This window comes from Hippocampus bargibanti, linkage group LG22 (genome assembly GCF_051943395.1).
Source record: "Hippocampus bargibanti isolate YZ-2025 linkage group LG22, ASM5194339v1, whole genome shotgun sequence".
NCBI lineage: Eukaryota > Metazoa > Chordata > Actinopteri > Syngnathiformes > Syngnathidae > Hippocampus > Hippocampus bargibanti.
This window is the reverse complement of record NC_142755.1, coordinates 1,965,945-1,985,322: the sequence shown is the minus strand read 5'-3', so window position 1 is coordinate 1,985,322 and position 19,378 is coordinate 1,965,945. Positions and strand designations below refer to the sequence as shown.

At 40.6% G+C, this 19,378-nt stretch overlaps 1 protein-coding gene across 2 annotated transcripts in view; it reads right to left on the bottom strand.

Annotated features, from left to right (window-relative positions):
* Window positions 1–19,158, bottom strand: part of grm8a (glutamate receptor, metabotropic 8a) — an 86,768-nt gene extending 67,610 nt beyond the window's left edge. The window contains exons 1-2 of one of the 2 annotated variants that reach the window (XM_088988710.1): window positions 18,400–19,158; window positions 12,668–13,388 (exon numbers count right to left, since the gene is read on the bottom strand). In XM_088988710.1, the coding sequence (XP_088844836.1) occupies window positions 12,668–13,189 (522 nt within the window). In that variant the 5' untranslated portion in view covers window positions 13,190–13,388; window positions 18,400–19,158. The remainder of the gene's footprint in view (window positions 1–12,667; window positions 13,389–18,399) is intronic. The other variant, XM_088988711.1, reaches the window with a different exon arrangement.
* Window positions 19,159–19,378: the final 220 nt, after the last annotated feature.

Genomic DNA, 19,378 nt, shown 5'->3' with positions numbered 1-19,378 from the left:
CAGCGCCGTTTGACTAGCCGGGCGCTGATAAGCAAATCCGTAATTAGCGGACCGGCGCGTGGGGGGCTACGGCTTACAATCACGGCTCATTGGCTTCATTTGTGTTTGTTGAAAAGCTCTCCCGGGCGCTGAACCCGCCCACCCGGACTGAAGTCAAGGAACAAAAACAAAAATGGTGGATTTAAGTCACAGAAAACTATTCCAGCGGCGTTGTTGCACTGCTAACTGGGAAAGCTAATCAACACCCCCAAGATGCACGCACGTTGGCAGCCGGCGCTTTGAACAGACGACGTGTGAACGCGCCGGCGTCGCCCTATTGCTTCTGTGCGTAATCTTCGTACGCCTGCAGAGCGACGTGGCACTCTTCCCACACCTTTGGGTAGTGGTAGGGGGAATGACAAACTTCAAGGATCACCTGCTTTGCGATGCTAGCAGCCTCTACATTAAAAAAATACAATTAGTCACAATACTAAAATGAAAAAAAATAAAATAACTAAAAATAAAAATAAAAATAAATATAAATACAAAAAGAAAAATAAATATAAATACAAAATGAAAAATTAAATTAAATTAAATTAAATTAAATTAAATAAACAATAATAAAATTAAAGTTAAATAAAATGTAAATAAAATAATAAAAACAAAACAAAAATTAAATATAATAAAGATACAATCAAAAATAATTAAAATTAAAATTACAATTAAAATTAAAATTAAAAAATAAAAATAAACAATAATTAAAGTTAAAACAAAAAATATATATATAATAATTTGTAAAAAAAAAAATCCTGAGCAGAGAGAGGGACGGGCCAACAGGCAAAATCATGACAAAAATGGATGGGGGGGGGGGGGGGTAGTTATATCGTAGCAGAAAGCTGACAGGCTATAAAACGGCAAGAGTGATTGATCAAAAATAAAAATAAAAAGAAACATGCAGGAAAGCCACTAACAGGGGTGAGCTAGCGCCTTCTTAATCTCCGCAAAACATTGCAAGCTCATCTCCGGGTGCCGCCTCGTAAAAGCACTTATCGGACTTTGGGTGCATTCGAACAAAGACAGAACTGAAGTTTACAACTCAATCTTATCAACATCCAGTGGCGACAATAAAGACGCAATGAAAACACAGAGAGCTGATAGGACTTTGTTAGCCGCAAGCTAACGCGAAAGCACCTGTGCTTTAAGTGAAGAAGCTAGAGGTGCGTTCAGGTCTCGTAAAGCAACAGCCGATTTCTCTACGTGCGACAAAGGGAAAAAAATGTTAGCGTATCATTGTCGGCCTCGGAGTTGCCAGTCAGCCATGACGGGAGGAGAGAATTAAAAAAAAGCTGGCGGCCAAAAGGGACCTTCTAAGAGAGCCGCCGCGCGTACGAGCGCGACCAGCAACCTTCTTCTGGGCAGACGAATGTCACAGACTTTTTGGTGGCAGCCCTTCGGCTTGATGACACCGCCCGGGGCGATGCGGTGGCGAGCTTCTTGAGCGACTCGGTGACGTCAAACGCGGTTTTGTTTGAGTCGTTAAATTAGCTACCTGGTGCTTTGTGATCCGACGTTCGAATGCTCATTTATTTCATATTTGGTAATCGTTAGGGAGCAACATTTTTAGAATTTCAGAACTGAGGAAATTTTACGGCTAAATATAAAACAGAATTACGCGCACGTCGTTTGAAAAGGTGATTAGCGTCATGCTAGCTACCAACGCAGAACGCCATACTGGGGCTACGCATATATTCGCTATCCTTTGAAACGAGCAACAAACGCTGCAGCTTACTGAGAAATTGTGACTCTATAAATACATAGATCGTAGATAAATAAACAACCAATAAATAAATAAATATGATTAAAAATACATAAAAATAAATAAATAAATAAATAAATTTCAAAAAGATGTGAATGACAGCAAAGCTTAGACTGCAAATGTCGGATTTCAATAGGGTGCACCTGATGCACCAACGACACATTCAAATCAACTCTCACACACACACATACAAACACACACACACATGTCAAAAAGGTGCTTCGACAGCACAAATGTGACAAGAGTTCAACTCGACACATTCTGCCCGAGCCATCTCGCAGGCGCGCCGCATCTGCGGCTTCCCCCCGGGAGGATGCGGCGCACCCGCAGCGCGTGCGCTGCATGCCAATGACGTGTGTCTGTTTTGTATCTGTGTCTTTAAAAACTCAAATAAATAAATAAATCAGTGTATGGCTCGAAACTCTCACGGGTGCCTTTCATAACCTCAAGGCGGCCTATTTATCGCCGATTGAGGGATAAATTAATCAGGATCCCTCCAGGCCTCTTGACCGGGCCCCGGGCGAGCGCACACACACACACACACACACACACATACACACGCACACACACACACACACATACACACGCACACACACATTAATATTACAGTAGCATAGCTTCAAAATAACCCACATAACACCTAGCGGGGAAATATAGGGAAAAGGTGATACATATTCCGTCAATCACAGACGACAGCCTATATCGTCACATTTGTGAGCGCGAGTTTAATGGAACAGCCATCGTTTGAAGTATGGGGTGGTTAGGGTCGGTACAGCGGAGGCATGGTAACAGAAAGTGGCTCACAATTGAAAATTGAAAAGAATGGGAGTGAAGTCATTCATTCGTTCCCATTCATCCAATGCAGCTGCACAAAATAAATCAAAAATAAATACATAAACAAATAAAATTAAAAATAAATATATATATACAATTACAAATAAATAAACGCAAAAGAATATGAATAAATTAAAATAAAAGTGTGTCTAATAAGATAAATTAAAAGTAATTTAATTAATTATTTTAAAAAAATGAACGAAGTCGTGTGAACTCTACTCCTCCAGTTTGAGGCAGAAAGAGCCGTGCGATGCAGAGGATAAAGAATATATGCATTGAGAATTCATTTTAACATCTCACAAGGTACCTCGACTATACATGATGCCGCCGATGTCTGTTTCGTTAGCCCAGTCGTGGCATTTTACGCTGTTATCACATTTTAGTTTGTTGGCTATCTGGCTATCTATTCGCTATTAATTTGCAATCCATTAGCTAGCTTGCTAGCTAGTAGCTGACTTGCTGTAAGCTGTCTAGCTGGCTGGCTGTTGGCTATCTGGCTATTAACAATTTATTTACTATCCATTAGTTAGCTAGTTATCTTTCTATCTGTTCGAGTTACTTCGGGGTTGAGTGAACGCTGGCGCATGGGGCTGCCGCTTCACACCCACAGAAAACCTAATCCTGTGACTGTAAAGTCACCTTGAGAGTTTTGAAAGGTGCTTTTAAATGAATTGTATTATTATAATTACAATGAGCTATTTGCTAATTTATTCTATCCCAAAATGGCATTTCCAACCTGTTGGCATTAAGCTAGCAGACCTTGACATGCGAATTAGCACCCAACGCCACAAGAATCCATGCTAATGGTGTTAGCATAGGCTAAAAGCGACACACGCGACTCAAGTTTTTGGACGTTACGAGGCGGTTCAAGTTGGACAAAATGGTGGTTGGGATCTGCCATTCATTTTGGGAATGCAAATTAAAAATTTAACCTGAAACAAAAGACCGCTATTTACATCCCCCCCCGCCCCCCATCCTGGTCTTTGAGTTGAGTCCATTTGGCAAGCATCGTGGAACTCAACTTAGTCCGCCTTATAAACTTTTTTTCCCCGATGTGTGTACTTTACCTACACAAAAGACTATCTCTGCTGACATGTACTTTTCTCCCGCCCATTCCCTCGCAAGCTTCCGCTGCTCACTCTAATGGCAGACATTATTCACTGCTGACTTCCCGATAGCGCCGCGATGCTGTTAGCGAAGCGCGTACGGTCGAAAGCTATTGAAGAGGGCAGGGAAAAATAAATAAATAAATAAATGAAAAAAAAAAACACCCTTCGCTTCGCCGTGTACACTTAATGGGCTTTTTGGGCCGCCGACGTATACAAAAGCATCCCTTTCCACACAATTATCGAGCCTTTGAATAAGTTGGGAGCACAAGCGCAAGGTCATGGTGTTTGAATAGCATGTAACTATTCGGATGCTAACGTCGGTTTCCGCTAAAATTGCCCTTTCGGAACATAGCCAGGTGTGTTATCTAGCAGACGACGCTAAGATGACACTAAGCGGCACCTTTGAAAGACCCAAAAGCTGCGTTTATTTCCGGCGCATCTTCATCTGAATGCATGTCAAAGCTTGTTTTTAACGCGTGGAGCTAAGCCGCTAAGAATTAGCGCAAAGAAACAAAGTTTGGAAAGCCGTCACGCAAGATGGGAAGCGAACATGAAACACTTGGCTGAGGGCGACGGTTCCCATCCGCTTGCCAAGGCTATAAAAAAAAAAAAAAATAAATCAAAATAAGATGGCAGCGGTTCGCAACGACGACACCAGATGATTTCATTTGTCACGCTAGGAAGGAAAATGGCAGCAATCATACTAATTATGACACCCAATCCCATCCCACAGGTCAAAATATGAATATTTTTCAACGTTTGAAGAAAAAAAGCTAAACCAGCTTTTAATTTGGAGGGGATCTCTTGTTACCATGGTGTCTTTTGGTCTATGCTAACCTCATTATTGGTTACAAATGAATGGACAGCGATATTATGCTCCGTCCATCTGTTCATTTTTCTATATTTATTTATTTTATATTATTATTATTACTATTATTATTATTATTTATATTGAGTGAGTTTTGGTAGAATAAAATTGGCACATTTTCAGAAATTTCCAAAGAACGCAAGACAAAAACTGTCTATTTGGCTGGCTGGCTATCTGGCTAGCTACCTATCTATTTGCTATCTACCTATATATCTGGCTAGCTATCTATTTGCTATCTATTAGCTATTTAGCTGGCTATCTAGCCGGCGATATATTAGCTATCTATCTGGCTAGCTAGCTACCTAGCTAACTATCTATTTGCTATCTATAAGCTGTCTAGCTGGCTATATATTAGCTATATATCTGGCTAGCTATCTATTTGCTATCTATTAACTGTCATGCCTGCTATATAGCTGGCTATATATTAGCTATCTAGCTGGCTATTAGCTATCAATCTGGCTAGGCATCTAGCTGGCTAGCTATTAACTATATATTAGCTAGCTTTCCATCTATTGAAGTTCCTTGAGAGTTTTGAAAGGCGCTTGTAAACGAAATGTATTATTATTATTATTATTATTATTATTATTATTATTATTATCATTATTTTGGCACAGAGATAAAAATGAGGTAGTGTTAAAAATACGAAAAGAAAAAAACAATAATCGATCCCACTAGGAAATGGACGAATGGCTTTTGACTAACTTGGCTTACAAAAAGCCCAAATTCGGCATACCTAGCGCATTGTTTTTAGTTATTATGCTAATTATTACTTTTTATTTTCGTCAAACGCCGAGAAATACAATGAAAACACAATGCACACGTGTGTGTCAGTCAACAAAAACGATTTTGAAACGTCTGGCAGGTGTCCAAAAGCTCCACTTGGACGGCGCTCAGTGAGAGGAGGGGAAGGACTTGTCTCGTTTTAGCCGTTAAATCCCCGCCGAGGTTCACGACTTGTTATTGAGCATTTTTTTAGGGGGGGGGGGGGCAGTTGGAACGCATCCAATATGGATGCGATTTGGCCAACAGGTGCCGACAAGTTGCCAAGTGCTATTAAGCAGTCACATAAACTCGATATATTTAGTCGCTGCAAAAAAAAAAAAAAAAAAAAAAAATACAAACTAATGGCAAGTCAAGTGTTGCCTGGGAGTGACGTGCGTTTGGAGTGCAATTATGCAAATGTTCAAATTGGGCTCAATTAATAGAAAATCTTCTCATCATGGCTGACGGCTTTTTGTTTATTATTATGATTCGTATTATTTTTTTTTAGTTTGGAGAGGACGAGAGGACATTTTACTTGGCTCCAAGTTGGTCACCGTGGCTACAAAATCTGGGATCACCCCAGCCCGTCCTCCGCAAAGACAAGACAACAGTTTTGGCCCAATCCAAAGCGCAAACCGGAAACTTTCATGCTCGCGACATCAAAGCTGTCCCAAATGTCAGACGAATTACCGCAGATGGAAATAAATTAAAAACAAATCCTAAAACACAGATGCCTTGAGGTTTTCATTTATTTATTTATTTATTTATTTATAACTATACAATAATTTATTTAAGATATATTATTTATATTATTGTATATTTATGTATTTACTTATTTAATATGCATTTGTTTCTATAGTTTTTTATTCATCAATTAATTGATTTAGTAAGTATTATATACTATTATTGATTATTTATTTATTTATTATTTTTATGCATTTATTTATATAGATTTTTTATTTATCAATTAATTTATTTAGTAAATATTATTTACTATTATTGATTAGTTATTTATTTAGTATTTTTAACCATTCATTTATATAGATTTCTTATTTACCAATGAATTTATTTAGTAAATACTATTTTTTAATAATATTGATTGTTTATTTATTAATTGATTATTTGTATGCATTTATTTATTTGTGTGTTTATTTATTTATCTACATTTTTATTATGTATTTATGCATTTATGCATATACTTATGTATTTATTTCATGTGTACATTTTATTTATGTGTATTTATTTATATTTTTATTAATCTATTAATTAAATAATTTATTATTATTTATTATTTATTGGTGTACATGTATTTATTTATTTGTATATTTCTTTGTTTTTTTTTATCCGTGTATGTATTTAATGTATGTGTATTTGTTTGCTTATATTTTCATTTATTCATCTATTAATTTATCTATTTATCCATCTTTTTATTCATCAATGTATTCATCTATTTATTTTACTTTATTTTTTGAGGGGTGCCAACAGGAAGTCTGATTGTGAAGGCCAAAAGACGACTAACTAACAATAACAAAGAAAGCAGTCAATAGAGTGCAAGCTCACTCTCAAGCTAAACAATGGAAAATGTGCCTCCTCGGATTCATTTGAAAAGCAAAGCAGCGCTCGGCTGGCTACTCGGCCGGAAAGATTCAGAATAAATATTTAGGCTAATGTTTCGGGACTTTGGGGGCTTTTGGAGTCAAGCCATAACGCGTCCACTCAGTCACGCCGCATCACATCCCAAAATATAGTTTGGATACAGAAAGCAGCTGGCTCAGTGAATCATTTGGATATTTTACTTGAGAAATGCTAACGTTAGCAAATACGTTAGCGAAAGCGCTTCGGGGTGAACTGCCCTGTTTTAAAACGTTACAAAAGCTACAAAAGTGGCCACTAGGGGGAGCTAAACTAAACGGAATACAATGCAATACAGCTTATTCTATACAGTGATTTCACAAGCGACGTCCGAGAAATCGAAAGAGTGATCAATCGTGATGAAAAATGGAACAAGTGAACGGGGAAACGATGATGAAAACATCGAGAAAAGGGAAGAAAGGAGTACGCAGGTAATGAAGTGCGAGGTTTCACGACCCCCGCCCCGTCGACGCTGTGATTACACTGACGGCGTCTGGCGCGGCGCCGCATCTCCGATTCTCTTTCTTCGTTCCGATTCTCTCATCCCTCCATCACGCCCTTGCCCTCCCTCCTTCCCTCCCCGGCGCTCGCCGTGCCATTGCTTCTCTTTTGTCTCACTCACGGCTGCTGCATTATTCATTCATTCATTCATTCATTCGGGATTCCAGCGTGGCCATCAAATATACATGGCAATGCGGTTGCCTAAGAGGTGGGAATACATGGGGGGGGGGGGTGAGGGTCTTTTTCTAGGGGGGGGGGGGGTTGCTATTCTTTGACAATTGGTATATACAGTTATATGTATAAATATTTGCAAGCCATTCACAATGTGATTACGAGTATTTCACGGTCCCCTATGCACAAGGGTGCCACGACCCTTTCAAAATAAGACCTTCGCTGACACTAATTTTACCGGAGCAATAAATAAATACATAAACATAAATAAATCAATCAATCAATAAATACGTGCCTTCAAAATTCAAAATAAGACCTTTGCTAACACTAATTTTAATGAAGCAAAAAAACCCAATAAATAAATAGACATAGACACATAAATAAATACCTTCAAAATAAGACTTTTGCTAACACCAATTTTAATGAAGCAAAAAAGAATGAATAAACAAATAAATATATACATGAATAAATAAATAAATAAATAAATAAATAAATAAATAAATACACAAATAAATAAATAAATAAATGTGTGCCTTCAGAATGTAAAATAAGACCTTTGGTGACACTTATTTTACTGACGCAAAAATAAAATAAAATAAATACATAGACACACAAATAAATAAATAGACACCAAAATAATAAATACATAGACAGACAACTAAATAAATAAATATGTGCCTTCACAATTCAAATATATCTCCAGCTCATCTTGCACACAACCCCCCGCCCCCCCATCACCCCCAAGGCCTTCGCAATACGGTCATTAATCCCTCCCATTTTTAGCACCGGCTGATCAATAAATCAATACTGTCGATAGTCGGCGCTGAAACCAACCCAATGCTCGTAAATAATGCACGGCTGGGACGTGCCATCGCCAGGTGCTATTTTAAACACGCCATTCCTGTCAATGCTTGGGGGGGGCGCTTTTAGAGATTTTTAAGATCTATTGACGAGAGTTTTTTTAAGGGGGCGTGGCCACGTGCCTTTTGATTTTTTTTGTATTTATTTATTAGGTTTTTTTTTTTTGTTTGTTGAAAGGAAGAACAAAAAAAGAAAAGGCACATTTTCAATTCTTTGAACTATTCGGGGTGTTCCCGTTTCAACTTGTCATCACGTCGCTTGAAAGAAGAAGACTCTTTTTTTTTTTAACCGAGCGCTCTCCCCCATCCCGAATATTAAAAATGCATTTCAATATTTTATTTGATTTTTTTTTTTTTCAAAACTCAATTCCCCTTTTTCTCTTTCTCGCCGACTTCCCCGTCAGAAATAATCCATGAGCCGTCTTCCTCTGATCCATTTTAGATCTACGCTTTTCAAAAGATATCAAACACGACTCGACAACTTGGTGGCTTTTGAAGGGGGGGGGGGGTATGTGGTGGGGGGGTCCCTGAGTGGCGTCCTCACCTACGTGTTGAACTTCTCACCGAAACGCTCAACCCATCACCTGTGCTCCCAATTGACCCGCCGCTGTGATACGGTTAAAGCTAAGTTATTATTAGCCGCTTTTAGCGCCGTGTTAGCATGAAGCTAGTAAACCAAAATTAGGTGGTGGTATCTTGTATTTGACAAAGAACTCTTAAAGTAAAAGTAAAGCAAAAAAAATTTAAAAAATACCAATAATAGCGTCAAATCCTAACTGCGTTTCTATCACGTTAGCGTCAAAATGGCCACTGCGACCTTTCTATAGCATGTATCAGTCTCGCGCCACATGTCGCACCCTCTCGATGCCCCTTCAGTGAAAACTGAGCGCGCGACCTGAATGGTTTAGCTAGGTGTGTCATAGCTAGCATATAGGCTAGTTTTTTTTACAAAAAATAAAAGACCACAGAGTCTAATTACTCTGTCGTCAACACAATTCAATTAAAGCCGGTGGGGGGCTAGCTTGTCTCGCGTGCTCAGGTAATTGTACACATTAACGCTAGCTAGCGCAGTCAGCAGTTTGCCTGCGCCGAAACGTAACGATTTTCTGGTTCTCATCAGAGAACTTGATTAAACTTGCGCAAGTACGCGCGAGAGTGCGTAATGGACTGCGAATAGATCTGCTAAGTTCACTGCTGCGCACCATTTTTTTTTTGGAGGGAGGCGGGGGAAAACCGAATTTCACATTCTTATCTACTGCGAAAAGCGCTACGTCGGTGTTAGCACTAAAACGCAGAGTCCAACCAATTTAGATGTTAACCACTTGAATAAATCCCGGTGGGGTGGAGGGGGGTAACGCGCCATTGTTGACGGGCGATTAGGTGTGGCGCAACCAATTTTTGAACGGCGCCGTGCCCCCCCCCCCCAAAAAAAAAAAAAAAAAAGTGAACCGGGTTGCAAAAGTGTGCACACCCCGTTATAATTAGGAAGACGGCCAGGTTGGGAATTAAACAAGTTATGTTGAAGTTGGCGCAAGTGACCGTAAGTAAAATGTAGATGTTCTAGGAGGCTTTTTGTATTTGTGGCTTTCTAGGGGGAAATAGCTCAGTTTCTTCCAATGAAAGGCAGTGGGGAAAAAATGTGCTGTTTAAAAAATGCTTTCTAAGAAGCTTATGGCGCATCGGGCGATTCACGCGACAGCAAAATATGGGGCCGGATGAATTCCTCGGAGCTCAATTCCCCCGACAGACGGCGAAGCGAGCAGACGGCCGACGTACGCAAGTCATCGGAAAGATTGCCGTCGCCTGTTTGGCGCGCTGAGAGAAGATGCGAGGCGACGCGGCTAGCTGGGAAAAGGCCACGGGGGAAAAATGTCGAGCAGTGAATGAGTTAAAAAGGAGAAAAAAAAACATTTGATGGTCACAATTGATCAGTAAGCCACAGTCATGTTAATCTATCGCTGCAGAGGATAAAGAATATACGCCTGCGCTTATATTAATCGTCTTAAAAATGTTATCACAAAGCGAAGCTATTGGAGCGATTTGACATTCTTCACATTCCTTGAACGAAATTCCTAATCTTTGCCTTTTTTGTGTGTTGACGTTAACTTCTGCCTCCCCCCCCCCCGCAAAAAAATGCTGTCGTCGCTAGCTCTGCTCCCCCACGCCTGTCGCCTTTGCCCTTCCCCTGTGAGGATTATTGTTGAATTTCATTTTAAGACATCCGTTGTCATCACCGCTGACTTGACACCCGCGCGCTTAGCTTAGCGCCGATAAGGATAATCTTCCGAAGAGGAAAGACTACAAAAACATCCAAGATAAGCAAGTCGCGACACTGGCAAGTTAATCCGGGTTGGACATCGGCGACGCTCGAGGAATCAAAAGGGTTAGACGAGAGTACTCGACTACGCGATGGATGCTGATAGCGAAACCGCAGATGTTACCAAATTAGCTTGGCGTCGATAACAGTAGGAAATTTGGTGGCGCTGGCATGTCACGAAAGATTTGGATAAACAATCTGTTGTTTGGTCAGCCATTTTGAAAAGCGCAATGATGCTAGCACAAAATAATAATAATAATAATACATTTCATTTCTAAGCGCCTTCCAAAACTCTCAAGGTCCCTTTACAATCACAGGATAAGTTTATCTGCGGGTGAGCAGGGGCAGCCACACGCGCCAGCGTGCACTCAACCCGGAAGTAACTCAAAATAGGTAGAAAGCTAGGTAGCTAGCGAATAGATAGCTAATAGCGAGCCAACTAACAGTTATGGTCTAAAGGTGGAATGCCATTTAAGAAAGGGGAAAAATATTTTTTTCAGAGTCAAAACTATACTTGAATACACAAACCATACTAAACGAGGCTCCTCATCTCGTGTCAACATAGTTCCAACTAATACATAGCTAATAGATAGTTCGCCAAATAGCTAACTAGATAGCATGCCCGCTCATAGAAGGCTAGCTAGATAGTCAGCCAGCTAAGGTAGCGTGCTAGCAAATAGATAACAAATAGCATATGGGAACATATTGGGAACAAATGCAGTCGGATGCTAGCACAAAAAGATGCTAGTATGCTGTGCTCAGATTTTCGGAGCCGTTTTTTTCATGATTTTTTTTTTTTTTTGCACAGCATGCCATGTCCTACATACGTTTTTTTGTTGTTTTTTTTAAGGCCGCCACTCATTCAAGAGATAGAATCTTGGGAGTAGATAAATACCAAGCGCCGGCGGCCTTGCATTTTGATACAATCACTGAAAGACTTTGGGGGGGGGGGGGATCCTCCCACGCACACGTTGTTGGACACACACTGACGCATATGGCGGTGGCAGGCGAGGGAGGGGGGTGAAAGCGGGGGCGGTTCTACTCATCAAACAAAGCAATATGCACACATTGTACATATGCTCGGCAACATGGCCGAAAAATCGCGTTAGGCTAATGCGCGCCAGGCGGCGTCGAGTCGGCTTCCGCTTGCTTATTGTGACAGATTTCGACCCCGCCGGCTGAAAACGTGTTTTTAATATGCAAATCTCATCGTCCAAAAAGCGTAGTCGTTAGCGAGGATGATAGCGGTTCAGAAGAAGAAGCGCTAGCAAAGAAAGACGTCAAATGCTTCAAGTAGCATCTAACTTTGAATAATAATAATAATAATAAAATAATAAACCATTTCATTTCTAAGCGCCTTTCAAAACTCTCAAGGTCACTTTACAGTCACAGGATAAGTTTTTCTGTGGGTGAGCAGCGGCAGCCACATGCGCCAGCGTTCACTCAACCCAGAAGTAACTCGGGTAGAAAGCTAGCTAATAAATAGCTAACAGGTAGCTAGCGAGGCCTTCACTCAACCCGGAAGTAACTCAGATAGAAAGCTAGCTAATACACAGCTAGCTAGATAGCCGACCAGGGAGCTAGATAGCAAATAGCTAGCTAGCGAATAGCCAGCTAGATGGCTGGATAGCGAGGTAAATCTTCTTTTCCTTTTTGACTCTATGGGTCCTGCAATTTGAGTGACAAAAACCCTGGCAGTGGAGTGGATCCGTTTGTTTGCACATGGTCTGGCAGTCAATGAGTTAATATGAAGAGGAATTTCAATCAACCCGACAATTCAAAGTCACGGCTTGAAAAATTCAAAATGTCCGTCCTTACCTTGAAAAGGCGCAGGATGTTGGCCACCATGATGGAAACGGAGCTGGCGGCCGCCCCGATCACACCCACGATTTTATCGGGCTTGGTGAAAATGGGCGGGTCGCCGTTAGCGCAGCGCACATCCGATCCGTCCCTCTCGATCAAGGCCTGCACGAAGGTCAGCGACTGCTCCAGAGCGTACGTGTCCCGGGAGCAAGTATCCAAGATGCGAGCCCCCAACGTGACGTTGGGGAGCAACTCGGGGTCCTTGTTGATCAGGTCGATGGCAAACATCATGGCCTCCAGACGGTGGATGCCCTTTTCTTTCTTCAGATCCCCGCAAGGCGTGCCGCGGTCGCCCCGAGAGTGGACCGGGAACAAGCCACCCAAGATGATGTCGCCGTCCAGACGGACCGAGTGGGCGTACTCCGGCGCCGCCTGCGGGTCGACGAGGAGTCGTTGCGGACGGGCGACGGGAAGGAAGCAAGCGGATGACGCGACCAGGATGACAAAAACCGGTTGGAACCGGGCTCGAGGCTCCATTTTGGAACTTGGGGCTCGGAAGGGATTCCAATCGCAGGCGTCTACTGGTTGACGAGGGAAGGGGGGAGGAGCCGAGGGGTGAAGCTAGCTGAGCTCCATGAGCGAGTCATCTTCTGATCTGGATTGGGGGGGGGGGGGAGGCGGTTTCAGATCTTTTCCGGGGGGGTCCGTCCGCTGGTCACATGGTCAGTGGTGGAGCCTGGTGGGAGACGACAGAAGAACAAGAGTTTGAATGCTGGGAAAGATTCCGACTCGGACCTCAGGGGGTCTGCTCCACCGCTAACTTTGTGGGGCTGAGCTACAGTTTCACATTCTTGATGAAATAAAATAATTTTCGGGTGGTAAATGCATTTTTGCTTAAGTGCAGTGGGATGGGGATGGATCCCTGAGGCACACTGTGACATTCCAGGATTATTTTGGAGTTTTGTTTTGGCGTATTTCTTAGCAAAAAAAGTCAATACTTTTCTATGGTTATTTATTTGTGTATTTATTTATATGCGTATTTATTTATTTCTGTAGTTATTTAGTTGTGTATTTATCTATATCTGTATTTATTTGTGTATTTGTTTGTGTATTTATTTATGTGTGTATTAATTTATTTGTGTATTTACTTATGTATTTATCTATATGTGTATTTATTTATTTATTTATTTATTTATTTATTTATTTATGTGTGTATTTATCTATTTGTGTATTTTTATTTGTGTATTTGTGCATTTATTTGGTAAGATCGATGACTTGCATAGATAATACAGTAAGATGTAATGTTTGCAGTTTCACGTACATGCCCACTGCACTGTACTGTATATGAATGCAATCGTTTTTTGCAACAATGTTTATTGTTCTGTCTGCTGAAGCGTGATGATTTTGAAAATGACTGTACATTCCATACTGTGTATTAAAGGACAACCAACATCACTTTTGTTTCCTGACTGACATCAGAAAAATGTTTTATAGCACCGAAAATACCCAAAACACGCAGGATGATATTTTTATTCAAATGCAAAACACCAATAAAAATACCTTCACGTCACGCCAAGACGTCTTGCATTGCTGGAGAATCCAAACAATGGCTGCAGATTCGGAGAATATGCTTTCTTGTTACACATCCATTTATGAATATGATTCAAATACAGAAGAGGAAGAGTAAAGCATACATGTTTGCAATCGATTAAAGAATTACAGTACTGTACTGTACTGTATACCGTATGCTATGGAGCTTGGATGCCCTCTCCTGGCGGCTTTTGGATGCAACACGGTTCTCAGACCAAACATGTACAGTCATTCTAGTCAGGCACTCTTCGAACCCCGTTGTTGGGTCCTCCCAAGCCCAGTCACGTCACCAGCTTCCGTGTTGTGACCTGTCTTACCGAGCACAATGAAAAAGCATGGCAGAGCTAAAACACAGTTGACACCAATTTCAACAATGGGGAAACGTAAGAATTGTGATATCCGAACAACGTCCAAGGCGGCAATCGTGGCTGTGGAGGACAATCCAACAAGCAAAACCTTCATCGCGAAAGAGTTTGATGTGACGTGCCGCAGAATTCTTCAACGTAAGTCATGTAAACGTTGCAGTTTTGGTTTTTCATCCATGTATTTAATTGTGTAGCATTCAGATATCTTTATCGCTTGCAACAGTCACTGTTTTTTTCGTGTTTTCGCGTGAATAGAACGTGAGGATTTTGCATTGGTTGCATTTTTGAAAGGAAATAGTCATTAAAAAGTGTAAAGACGTTTTTATTTTATGCACACATTTATCTTTCACTTCACTACTGCACAAAAAGCATGTTAGATACGCAATCCATGAACCCAATGACATGACACATCAAATATCCCCCGTTTACGTGTTGCCCCCCCCCGCCCCTTTAATGCAGTTCGGCGCAGGACGGATACATCGACAGTACGGTTATATGGACATTTTTACTGACTCCCGAGAATATCGATATAACGAGACTTGACTGTGTGTATATATATATGGAGAAAAAGCCACTCAGGCCAATCGCGTCTCTCGAGACCCCCCCCTTAGCCCCCCTTTAATAGGTTTAAGACTCTCGTAGCGGCGTGAATATCTCCCCCTCTCTGGAAGGCTCTTTGCCGATTGGTCTCTAATTCAATTGTGTCCCAATTAATTCCTCATTTCTTCGCCTGGAAACGGAATGAGGTCAAAGCCACGACAAGTCCACTGGCGACGATCAAGCCGCGTGTTTCCTCGTGGGTTAGCTAGATGTGCTCGCGCCGGGCGATTTTTAGCTCACGCGCCGATTTTGCTGACGCAAGTTTTTTTTTGGGCGGGAGGGTGGGATGCAGGTTAAGCTCTTTGATTGTTTGACATTAGGCTTTTTGGTGATGAGTCGAGGTCAAATGTCACAATATGAATTTTCGTCCTTTTTTGAACATACAGAAGTGCGGCATCGCTAATGTGGAGGACGCCCTACGTGGTTACAATTTTTGAGCTAAATGCTGAAAAAGGAAGCATTTTGTTTTGCCAATGGTGCTACTTGCATGCACGAGTCACCACTCCCAACCGAATAAATACATAAATAGTTGATAAATAAAACAAATGCCAAAAAAACACAAAAATAAATAAGAAAGCACACAAGTACTTGCATGAATATATATAAATAAATATGTAAATAGAATGCAAAAAATAAACACAAAAATAAATAAAATGCAAAAAAATAAAAACATGAATGGAAAAATAAATAAATCCAATTCAAAGAATAAATGCAGAAATAAATAAATAAAATGAATGAATTACTAAATATATTATTGCATAAATAAAATGGAAAAAAATAAATGCAAAAATAAATAAATAAAATGAAAAAATAAATGCAAACAAATGCAAAATAAATGGAAAACAAAATTTACAAATAAAATGCAAAAAAATACAAGCAAAAATAAATGCTAAACTAAATAAAATTCAATAAATGACATGCAAAAATAAATGCAAAAATACATAAAATGCAAAAAAAAAGCCAAAATGAATGGAAAACAAGATTTAAAAGTAAAATGCAAAAAAAATACAAGCAAAAATAAATGCCAAAACAAATAAAATGCAATAAATGACATGCAAAAAATAAAGGCAAACATGAATAAATACATAACTATATATATATATAAATAAAACACAAAATACTTGTATTAATAACTAAACTAAATACATCATAAATAGAATGGAAAAAATAATTGAAAAAATGCAAAGAAATAAAATGCAACAAAATAAAGGCAAACATGAATGGAAAAATAAATAAATACAATTCAAAGAATCAATGCAAAAATAAAGGCGGAAATGAATAAATAAAATGAATGAATTACTAAATAGATTCATGCGTAAATAAAATGGAAAAAATAAATGCAAAAAAAAAAATGCAAAACAAATGCCAAAATAAATGGAAAACAAAATTTAAAAATAAATACAATGCAAAAAATACTCGCAAAAATAAATGCCAAAATAAATAAAATGCAATAAATGACATGCAAGAATAAATAAATATGCAAAAATAAATAAAGAAAAAAAAGGAACTATTTGACACTAAATTGGACCGTTTGCTTTAAAATTCACCTGACTCCCATAATGAGTGGAATGAAACCAAAAATCACAGACGGACACAAAAAAACCAAGCCGTGCGTGCGTGCGTGACTGACTCATCCTTCCTCTTGAGCGGACTGGCACTGCTGCATTTTGGCTCACTTGTCCTTCCACTCTACCTCGTCCCTTTTCATTGCCGCCGCGATCCCCTCCACAATCCCGACACCCACCCACCACAGACCCCTCCACCCCTTTGCTTTGTTTTTTTTACAGCCCCCACCCACCCCCTTTGCCTCCACCTCTCCATCACACTCGTCCAGGCCGCCATTCGTCTCGTGGGGATGTCGCTGCTCTTTTTGGGAAGTGACAAGTTTTCACCTCCCTCCCCCTACACTGCCATTCCCTCAATCACAGTAGGCGTTACTTATGCAAATAAGATGATATATTTTTCTACTTTCAGGGAAGCATTTTGACTTACATTAAAAGAAAAACATGCTGTGCTTGAATCACCTTCTTATACAATGGACTCATCTATCACATTCCATACATCCTCTTTCCTCTAGAACTGCTTCATGTCACAAAGAGGGTACAGCAAGTACTGAAGAATGATTGTGTCTTTGTCCGTCATCGGTACTTCTTTGAAGGTGTCGGACGTTTCGCTTCTTATCCAAGAAGTTTCATCAGTTGACGAAGCTTCTTGGATAAGAAGCAAAATGTCCGACACCTTCAAATTTGTACAGATGACGGCTGAAGAAACCTTTTCATCGATGGACCATTCCTGTACGACTGAGAGCTTACACAGACGTGTGTCTTTGTGTTGTCATTTTTTTGGACTTCAAGATGGCGCCGCCAGAGTGGCTACCTTTACAGCAGCTCCTGTATTTTGTTTTTCTACTTCTTTCCTTTCCTCTCATAACTTTGCTGCAGTGAAATGTATATTTCGCAAGACGAATAAAGGTACATTCAATTCAATCCAATCCAGACTTAGAAGTAGAGATGGCAGGAATGGTGTACAAGGGGGGGGGGGGGTAATTATTCTCAAATTTACCAAATGCCGATCAGGAAAATTAACCATTCAACATGTCAGCCTGTCACGGGGTAGCGTTAGCGTCAGCTGACGAAGATGCGAGTGGAGAGGAAAGCCAAGAGTGACACCAGTGGCATTTGTCACGGCAAAACATATTGAATCCATCAAACGTCATTCTTTCCAGTGAAAGCGTTTATGATGAAATTATTATTCAAAATGGAGAAATTGATTTTTCACAAACTTTTTTTCCCTGGGCTGTCTTATGACCAACTACGCCCTATTTTTAATGCATTCGATCTCAAAGCTTTGATAAACAATCACAGTAAGATTCAATATGAAACACAAAAGTGGTGATATGATTAAAAATATTCAAAAAAATAAGAAAATATTCACCCAGCAGCTCATTATACAGCTCATAGAGGGGTGGGGGGGGTGGTTCTTCAAATAGCTCGGCATGCAACCTCATTATAGGAGACAGTGCCATCCAATGTGAAAGCTGAGGAAAGACCACTGCAATATTTCCTTTGAGGAGGTGGGCTTGTTACCCACGCGAGACATAAAAGGATGGTGGAATGTTAAAAACGAAAGTGTGTGTGGGGAGGGGGGGGGCATAAAATACCTTTTAAAAACAATATTTAAGAAAGACAATACCTTTACGTCTTCCCAGAGTAAATCTTGAGTCTTCTCTGGTATGGGGTGTCCACCCAAAAAAAAAAGGGGGGGGGGGTGGAAAAACAATTAAAAATATAGCAGTCCTGAAGTGGAATATCCTTTTCCTCGATGATTTCAAAACGTGAAAAAAACGGGAATCTTCTCCGCACCCCCCCACAAAAATAAATCCACCAGAAAAGACGTCAAAGTGGTGGTGGGGTAATGTTAAATGTTGCTAAAAGTACTCCCCGACTCGTGTTTCCAGGTGACTATTGCAATATTGCAACGCTTACAACCTCGTCGGTGGGACGAACGCAGCAGACTCAATCAAGCGAACCCCCCACACCTCGAAAAACACGCGCGCGCCCACGAGAAGGTAGAGAAAGAGAGATAGAGAGCGTGCGTGCGCGCGACAGGGAGAGAAAGTCAGACCCACGAACGTCACGAGAATAATCACAAAACACCTGCCCCCCCCCCTTCCAATAACGCAACAGCTGGGCTCCTAATTGCGATTCACGAACGTCAATCAAGTTGAATGCAAAGCGATATCGATAAGGATTGATTATGCTATAAACCGGATAATGGATAGCAATATGGCACGTTCGCGTCAATATGTCATCAGATTCCGTCCAATTGATTGCTTCAACTTGTCAATTTTTTTTTCTCTTTCGATGACGCCCATTGATTAACATTAAGCACCGCCGAACGCGAGAAACGGATCCTGTAGCGGGAGGAGAATTAAAGTAAATGAAGCGCATCCCATCTGCCCCGTAATAACAATTTGATCAGCCGCGAGGAACGCGATTGGAGGAGCCCTACGGGGGTTCGTTCGTGTGTTGATAGGAGAGTTGGTGGCGTGTTGTGGAGGGGATGTTTGAGGGGGGCGGAGTGCAACACGTCCCATTTGACAGCTGGAAGTCCGCTGCGGTTAATGGAAGGTGACGTGGAGCAACGGCGCCATATTGTGGCCATCGGGTGA